This window comes from Tetrao urogallus, assembly GCF_951394365.1.
Source record: "Tetrao urogallus genome assembly, chromosome: 5".
In the NCBI taxonomy this organism is placed as follows: Eukaryota; Metazoa; Chordata; class Aves; order Galliformes; family Phasianidae; genus Tetrao; species Tetrao urogallus.
The window spans coordinates 3,738,353-3,748,058 of NC_136818.1; the positions used below are offsets into that span (position 1 = coordinate 3,738,353).

Genomic DNA, 9,706 nt, shown 5'->3' on the forward strand with positions numbered 1-9,706 from the left:
AACTTTGCCCTCTAAATCAAGAGGAGTTTTGACCTCAGTACACAGATTTATCTTGGGCAAAGTTTCTTAGATCTAAGAAATATATTTGAAAACATGAAGCAAGCCAGAACGTGACTTTGTACTCATAGGGATAAAGATGGATTTGATTCTTATTTGAAAAATACATATGTATGTATATCTACTTCTACATCTATAAATGGGATTTAAGATTTTATATGTATAAATCTTCAGCTTTTCATCTGAAAAGCTTTAAAATTGTACAGTTGTATCCTAATGGGGGAACTCCTTGCAGAGTTTAGAATTACCTTCTTTCATCACGTCTCATAACGTCAGTTTCTAAGTGGAAGATGCAGAACACGAATGTGTGGAAGTCTGAGCAGTTGCTATTTGATGGTTCTCTCGGTGCACGTTTGAAGATTATGGTCTGGAAAATGTTGGTGACTGTTCTTTCTCTTCTCTGCCAGGTGTGTTTGTGCACAGTTTTAGATCACACTGCTGTGTATAACTTACAAACTTGGTGCATCCATCTGTTTAAGGCATGCTGACTCTGCATATATTCGAAATCATCATCTTTGGGAATTCCTAATTAAAAACACTGCATGGCTTTCTGTATTTCTGATTTAGACAACACTCTTGGTGACAAAGCATTCTGTCCTGAGTTGGTTCTGTCCTGGATGGTCTGCAGCATGAGGAGTTCTGCTGCAGTTTTACATAGGATACTCCAGAAAAATCATATGCTATATATTGTATGTACTAAAAGCTGTAGTTCTCCTATAAACTAGAAGGAAATTTCAGCCTCATATGTAACAGCAATATGAAGTAGATGCCATTCTTTGTCCGTATACACGAATGTCAGTGTTACCAAAGTAGTGGTAAGAACGTGCTGGCTGCTTTTCTGCTTAAGAATTAAAGCGAGTTAAAGTAATACAGTTGTATTAATTGGTTTTAAGTCGCATTAAGTCAGAAGAATTTGGAGTCAAACTCACTTCTGAAGCAGCTCAAATCTCCAGAGAATACTGTGCAGAACTGAGCTTTTGATACGCGTGCACACAAAGGCACCAGGTTTCCCAAGGGTGATCTGGTACCAAAGGTTTCCATGGGCTGTGTCTCAAAGTGCAGGAAGGGTGAGGGGGGCACGCCATGAGCTGGTAGTGCCACCGTAATCCCATGTGACCACACCGTGTGGCATGTGGATTGGAAATAGTGTGTTATCAGGGCAAGTAATAATCCTGTGGGCAGGAGTCATGGTAAGAAGTACTCTGCTTTTTGTCCTTTGTCTTTGTGTCTAATAATGAGCTTGGAAGTTGTGTGCTTCTGAGATGTATGCTACTAATACTGTCGGTTCTGCTACCAAACACATACAAGGCATTAAATACGTTTATTGAGAAGCTCGGTGTTTTTTTCATTGGATTTTTTTCTTATGTTGGCTCTGTTTTAGGACAAATACTGCAGGCTAATGTATTTTTTTGTTTATGTAAGACCCCACGTCTCGTCTAGCCAAGCGTTTCCTCCAGAGAGGGGGAATGCTTGAGCAGCAATTGGAACGATGGAATTCAAACTGGGAGAGTCACCCCGCATCCTAAGATGTAGCTCTCGGCCATGTGTTGTCTGAGTGAAGTTTTGCTGCCCCGGTAACCAGCAGCACTTTTTCACAGCTACTTATACCTTGTTCATGGTGAGGATGGGGGGCTTGTCCATATTCCTTTGAATATTTTTTCCCCCTTTCGCTCACTTCTTTGATATTCCTGACTGATGGTATCCAAGAATCTGTTAATAAAGACTGAATATTCTGTACTTCAGAAGATGCGTTCCAAACTTTTAATAGCTTCTTGCTTGTTGAAGATAACATCTGCTATTGCTTTATTTGAAGCCGGTCAGAATGAAGAAGTGGTTCAGCTCAGTGTAATACCACTAGAGGGAGCTTAGGTACAGATGATACGAAAAAGTAAACTACAGAATACAGCAGAAATGATTGTCATTTTGAACTAAGAGCTAGAACTATTCTTACTTATGTATGAGCCTTGCGGTCAGTGATTAAGTTCTGTGGGCAGTAGCTTGTATGCTGTTGCTTTCATTTGTTCTTACCAACTCTCTGCTCTGATCTCCAGAAAATTAGGATGGTTTGTGGCAGGGATGCTGAGATGGTAGAGCTGTATTTGCACGCTATTTCCTTAGAAACAACTCTAGCATCCTAGCTGTAGGATCACTGAAATAATATCATGCAGTTTTTCTCTCTCCCTCGCCACCACAGGCAACTGCAGTGACTTCTGAAGGTGATCATCAAGTTATCTTTCAAACTACTGTATGCATTACCCAAATTTCATTCAAGTGTTTTGGTTATAGCTCTATTCCTGCTGTGCCAGCAGGGAACTTGATCTGCTAGGAGTTTCTGGGCAAGGAGAACATTGTTGAGTAGCGGAGAGAGAAGCTGTGCAGGCGAAAAGCAGGCTGCACTGAGGCGTGCAGCACACTGCAGTGTGCCACCTGCGCTGGGGCAGAGCAGTGTAGCTCAGCACTGCAAGGGAAGGAAACACGGCAAAGGAAACACTGCTGCAAAACTGTGAGGGAAATGGGGATGTGTGCGGCGTGGCTGCAGAGCCAGCGCATGGGAAGTTGCTCGTTCGTGTCTCAGGGAACGTGGTAATGGTGTTTGATACTGAACAAAGCATTTAATGGCCTAGATGAAAGCCTTCTGGTCGTTTAATTGGAAGTGCCTTGCTGTTTTACACAGACCTACTGCCCTATTTTCATGAGACTTAAAATTGTGCAGAAAAATTGTTTCCATGGAAGCAGAGATCACAAAAGAAATAACACTCCGTGTTTCCTACAGGATTCCTTTTACAGCCTGCTGTTCTCAGCAATTAACTCTTGTAGCGCTGTTACAGTTTAGCGTGGGTTCAAGGAGGTAACAGAAAATAATACCTTGAGGGACTGTGTATATATAGTTGACTTTTTTCCTTTCCTGCCTTTGAAAGAAATCTGTTCTCTGCATGTTTACAGAGGGAAAATCTACAGTGGGGGAAAAAAAGTTAATGGAGGAGTACACACTACTTTGGCACATTATGGAACTCGGTCAGGGAAACTTAGTTATTCCTACTTTCCCCTTTTCTTGCCTCAGTTCTATGTTTTTTTGTGTTTTGTTTTTTTTTTTCTGGTGACTAAAAGCACTGCTGTGTACTCTGAACCAGCTTTGATGGAAGCAGCAATTAATGGAGTTTTTAATTAAGGTAACAGTAGTGAGAATCATCACCAGCAGGGAAGTCAGACCATCTGTTTTAATTGCCTGTCATTTTTCTTCCATGCGTTACTTCTGAAAAACCACTGCGTTATTCTGTTTCACTGTGTCTGTAAGGAAGGAGAAACTATCAAATGGTGATGGGAGGCTGAGACCAAGGCTGAGCATTGCATGAGGAAAGTGCTGTCACCTAAAAACCTTGGCTCAATAAAGTGCTTTCAGAGCACAAGGGCGGCTCAGCTCTCAGCCATACGGCAATTGCTGTAGTTTCTTTTGAATCTGGTTATGAGCTGTAACATTTTATAGCTGGTGAGGGTCTGTCCTCAGTGAGACATCTCAGAGGGCAAAACAAAGGCTGCTCTCTCTGAAGTGCATAACGTCAAATAAAGACATAGCATGAGGACGTAGCTGACAGTTAAATGGATTTTGACTTTGAAGGAAGGATGTGGATTTTATGTATGTCTAAGATATGGAAATTAATTACTTGGAAATAAAAATGACATGGGAGTTGGGATGTAGTACACTTGTAAAACAAACAAACAAACAAAACCCTCAAAGTGGGAAACTGAATTACTTGGTGATTTCATAAAAAATGTATCAGTAGTTCACAATGACTTCCTACAGCTCTTCAATGCTGATTTTAATCCTAGAGGAGGGGAAGTGAAGAGGTGCAGTAATGAGCTATAGGTCTGAAGAGGAGCCAGGAATGATTTGAAGAACTTGCCTCATCTTTGCTGCCCTAAGTAGTGTGAATTTCTTTGGCTGATTGAGAAACAGGAGGAGGTCTATGGACAGATTATGGAGTGAGAGGGAGTGTTTGCATCTGCAGCTTCAATTCTAAACCTACACCATGTTAGTAATGCTCATCGGTAGCCAGGGTAGCTTCCTACTGTTCACATACACACAAGTCATCATTACAGGCAGCCCTGCTCATGGTGATTTAAAGCAGGTCAGGCCCTCAGGAAAACAGAACAGGCCAAAAGAATTGTCTGCAAGGCAGCACAGAAGTTGTGCAGATGGGAGAATGGTGCTGTTCAAAATAATGATTTATAACGGGTCTGACAACATTTGACAAACAGATAGATGACTTAATGCTAACTGGAAATTGTGGTTCATGCTTTGTAAATCATCATTAAGACACTTAGGAGCCACTGGAGTGTAGTGTGATAGGCATTACTCAAAGTTCAGACTGAAAAATTTCTTCAGAAACCACTAACAACTTTGTAAGGGTAATGAAAGTTAGGAAATTAGCATTCCTAATACTGCTTTGGGATGAGTAGGGAAAGGGAAGCTTTCTGTAGTGGAAGCTGAGATTGCTCTCCTATGCTAAGTAAAAGTTCATCAAACTGATGAATTGTCTTTCTACCTGAGTTGGCAGCTACTTCGGGGTTCTGTTGGATCATACATAAAATAAAGCCCTCTGCAGTTTTATAAGGATGTGAAAGTGGCATCTGGACAGTGGATGATACAGAAGTTATGTAAGAGGTAGGAAAAATCACAATGAACATAGAGGAGTAGGATTGCCTCGGATGAGTGGGACTTCCTCCAAAAGAAATGGAGGAAGTTCCTTACAGATGCATTTGTCTGTAGGCTCCATAAAAATCCTGACAAGAGAAGAAGGTGAGGTGAAGCCTTGTGCTCTAATCTGTAAGCTCAATGCAGGAGCCATGCTTTGGGTCTGCTTTTGCCTTCTCCGTGTTGCTCCCTCACCACGAGGGATGCCAGGCATCTGGGCAATCAGTGCTGCCCACTTAGAAATAATAGATGAAAGCGCAGCTCCTCTGGCATCTGGGCATGAGAGACCAGTTGTTTCAGAACTTGTCTGTCAGGTCTGATTGTACTTTGAAGAAAGGAACTGCACAACAGCGTGTAGAAACAAGTCCCCTAGCAGATATAAGCTCCAGACAACGCTTGCTGCCACTTCCAGCTGTACCCACACGTCGTACCTGTGCTATGGAGCCTCTGCTTGGGGTTACGCTGGGTTTGATTCTGATGGTAGCTTCATCGGCACGGAGCTGTACCTGCGTGACCAATAAGTGGACAGTGTGCGACCAGGATACATCTGGCAACTGCACCTGCAGGCTGGTAGGTTCAGATCATACAGTAGATTGTTCGACGCTGACTTCAAAATGCTTGCTGATGAAGGCAGAAATGTCTGTCCTGAAGCTCTCCTACAGACCTCGGGTTAAGCTGCTGGATGGTGGCATTTACGATCCAGACTGCGAGGACAGCGGTATCTTCAAAGCCAGACAGTGTGACAAAGCTGGAACTTGCTGGTGCGTGAACACAGCTGGAATAAGAAGAACTGGAAAAGGTGACAAAAATTTGATATGCAATGAACTGATAAGAACAAACTGGGTCGACATCGAACTGAAGCACAAAGAAACACCCCATTACTTCGAAGCTCTTGATGTAGCAGAAGCCCTGACACGTCTGTTTGAGAACCGGTACAAACTGCGACCCAAATACATCGCAGCTGTGAAGTACGATTCCCCATTTATCCAAATCCACCTAAAACAGAATAACTTGAAGCAGCGGGATGTAGATATAGTTGATGCAGCCTATTACTTGGAAAAAGACGTAACAGGGGACTCTGTGTTTCATTCTGACAGCACATTTCTTGTCTCTGTTAATGGGAAAGATCTGGCTATTGAAAATATACGCATTTACTACGTTGATGAAAAGCCACCAGTGTTTAGCATGAAGCAACTGCTTGTTGATATCAGTGCTGTGGTGGCAGTGGCAATACTGCCTGCTGGTTTTGTCACTATTTTGGTGATTGTTCTGTGCCAGAGAAGAAAATACAGAAAAATTAAGATCGAAAAGATGAGTGACACAGAAGGACAAATTCTAGAGCTCTAATCTGACAGAAAGAATCAAACTTCAGCAACCAGGCAGAGGTGGGGAGGGCAAAATAAGAAGAATGAACAGACTCTGCGTAATGTGGATGGATTTGGAGTTGTCTCCCATGTTGTAGGAATTGACAAAGCACTCGTTTTGAATTATTCTACTAGAAAAAACAACTTTTCCTCGGATATAAATTAATCTAGGAGTTGGTAACTGAAAAGTGGGACCAAAAGTCTCAGTTTGGAAGCTACACAAAGTGTAATTGATATTTTGTGCCAATATAGCATACGTGCACTTGTACTGCAGACTTCGTTCACTTGCTTAATATTTAAGCCAAGGTTCCTCGTGTGTTTGCTTAGAGCAAAATAATCATAGCAATAAAAATGTTTTAAAAGTCTTCAAAGTTGCTGGAACTTCTTTTTGTCAACGATTAATTTTGTCGGTGTCTCTAATCAAATAAATTGGGATAAAATACCTCTATTGCTAACTATAATAAAATAGTAATAAAATACCTCTATTGCAGTCAAGTATTAGCAGGCAGCACTGTGGTCACTTCCATTTGTGCAGGGCCTCGGTTCTTTGTATTCAGGTAGAACTCAGCTTTCCCAGCTCCAGGTCTGGCATTCAGTCAGCAATGATCCCTTGATCCCGCTGTAAGTTAACCTTGTTTTTCTTTCCAAGTTCAGATAGTAGCTTTCGTCTACCTAAATATCCCTCGTAGTTGTGTCAGAGGAGATATTTTTTGGTTTTTAACAGTTCTACACAACTACTACATAAAGCTAATAAAACGCTTTATTTAGTAGAGCTGCAAGGGGAATTTCAGCAGTGTAATTGCTGCAGAGTCCAAAACCACAACCCCATCCCAAATACAGGAATCTGTCTGAGGAATGACTGGCTACTGGGAAAAGAGTGAAGATAGTTTGGTTCTGTTTCTGCCTGTTTATCATGGAAGAAGAATGGACTTGGATTTGGGAGCAGGGGGTGTTATTTCTGACAGCACACAGCATCACTACTGATTTCTCACCTACTGGAAAAACATCAGCTGGGCAGATGCATCGCCTTTCCCCCAGATCAGGTTTTTACAGCTACATTAGCAACATAATACAAATGAAATAGACCAAATAAAGATAACCAGTGTTAACGAGAGGCTGTGTGCTATCATTTAGCCACATTATGTAACAGAGGGAGTGATCACTTTAACTACGCAGAGCTATCTGTTGTCTAAATTACATTTGCAGTTCCGACTGGGGAAAGGCTGCCTTGGTTTGAAAACTGAAAACAGCTCCCACAGAAAGAATCCCTGGCTCTAAGCTACAGCTCAGGAGAGGCTAATGCTGCCCTCTGCATACAGCGCTGTCTTAGTTCAACTGACTGAAGTGGGCTTTAGTCTTTCCTTTTAGCTTTTAGTTTAAAAAACAAATAGACTTTTTTTTTTTTAGCCGCTGGAGAGGGAAGTGCCAGTTGCAATCCAGCATTAGAGCAAGGAAATGAAAGATAAGGATTCACAGGGGGATTAAAAGCCTCCTCAACTCTGCTCCCTCTGCCACCCTGGTAAAAACCATGCCTGCTTCCATATGCAAGTATGCACTCAAAGGGTTGGCACATCATCCCTGCATTAGTTTGCAAATTATTGGTGTGTTTGCATTCTTGTAGGTTCCCATACCTGTATTTAAAGATGCACATTGCTATTATTATTTTTTTTTCTCCTGGAGCAGGCAAGCCCCAGGGAAAGCTTGTGGCAGCAGATCCTACACTTCAGCCAGCCTGAAGCCTGACCTAGCTCTTATCAGTGCTAACGCAGTCCAAACCCGCTGCTGTTCTGGATGACAAAGAGAATCTCTCCTCCTCTCATCTTTCCCCAATTAGGACTGATCTCTGTAGGGCTCTTTGCACTGGGACTACAGCAAGATGAGGTTAACTCCTATGCCATACCCATCCCTTCTTGTTTGGATAATAAAACATTAGCGTGTCTGTGATGGTGAGCACTTCATGACAACAGGACACAGGATCCCCCCAGTAGTCCTTAAAACGTCCCTAAAAGTGTCAGGGAGTCACTTAGAAATAAGAGCTGACACATTGAAATCACTTTTTCAGAGAAAAAAAAGTAACAAATAGACCTTTCTTTCATTTCTCTTAGCTGGAATGATTACTGCTATTAAACAGACTGTCCTCCTTGTGCAAGTATTCAGGTATAATTACCCTTTCCAAACCATCTCCATTGATTTGTCGGAGGGTTTAAGTACAGCCAGTATCTGTCTTTTTTATGCTAAAATTCATCTTGAGTTATTGCAATTACTTTCAGAGCAGGAAAAAACAACTTCTGGCATTTATATAACTATTCACAGCAGCTCCCAACAGAATTCTTTGTACTGGTTTTTATCTGGTGAAGATTTCACACACTTCAGGCAGCCTGACAATATTCACATCTCATTTTCATGCCCATCCCTTCTGCCTGAAGGATAACACTCTTACAGTCCTACTCCAGCACAAATCAAGTGCCACAGAAACAATTAGGGATATTTCATATTATCTAAGTGAAATAATGAGAATATATTTAATTTTCCACTGAGATTTTTACATATGGGCACAACAATACTGGTTTTGCTTGAAATAAATGGATTCATAAGGCCTGAGAACCGAAATCTCTGCGTTTCTGCTAGCCTGATTTTATCCAAAAAAACAACGTGGAACAACTGCAGAGTAATGGAAGTGGCACTGCTGCAGTCACTGCACTGCATAGTGCAGAAATGCTCAGCTCAGTTTCCCCAGTCTTAGCACACATCTGTCGAACTCTCTTTTTTTCCTGTCCTCATGTGCTCTTTTCTGCTGTTAGAGATGCACCACCTTTACAACTGTCTCAATTCTGCCGAAGGACTTAAGTGAAATCTCCAGTACCAAAAGTTAATGAGTGCTCCATTTCTAAGTCTCTCTAAATAAATTTCCTGCTTTAGAGATCAAATAGAAAAATTCTGTGGTGTTTGCTACTGGGATATTTTGTACACAGTTGCTTTAAAAACAATTTCCAAATTCATTGCAAGAATTAAAAAAAAATAATAATTGAGGGATAGATTCTCAGAATTTCTGCCAGTTTTGCAACTGCTAAGCGTTCAATTCACACTTTAAAGTGCAATGATTGTCAGATACACCGAGCTACCAGCAACAGGGAATGCTGGAGATCATTTGCATTATAAAGACATCTTAAACGGCTCAAAAATCAGGAGCTCTTCAAAAGTATTGGATCCGGATGTTTACATTTGGTTCCTTAACTCTAAATATCTTGTCTGTATTTAGGCTACTCTGAAAAACTAGCGAGTGCACTTTGCCCTGGACTGACCAGAAGCCTGGGTCAGCAAGGCACTCATTGTGTGACTCAGTGCAAGTCTGATGACAGCACTGCACGATTCCCAAGATGCTATGACTCAAGAAATGACACTAGCAAGCTGGAAAATCCAGACCAATTCACTGGTAGGAGGAGATCCAATAATCATTCGTGGCTCTTACAGAGTCTTTTATTAAAATATAACATTGCAAGCAAATTAGATCACTCTGCCTCTTCACGGATGCTTTGGAAGGGACTATACTGAATTTTACAACAACTTCTATAGTCCTGCAGTAGTTTTCCAT

General features: G+C 41.6%; 1 protein-coding gene across 1 annotated transcript; it reads left to right on the plus strand.

Moving 5' to 3' along the window:
- Window positions 1-5,188: 5,188 nt before the first annotated feature.
- Window positions 5,189-6,097, plus strand: TACSTD2 (tumor associated calcium signal transducer 2; the record flags this gene model as incomplete). The annotated part of the gene is made up of 1 exon (XM_079535469.1): window positions 5,189-6,097. The coding sequence occupies one exon, from the start codon at window positions 5,189-5,191 to the stop codon at window positions 6,095-6,097; it is 909 nt and encodes a 302-aa protein (XP_079391595.1).
- Between the last annotated feature and the right edge of the window lie 3,609 nt (window positions 6,098-9,706).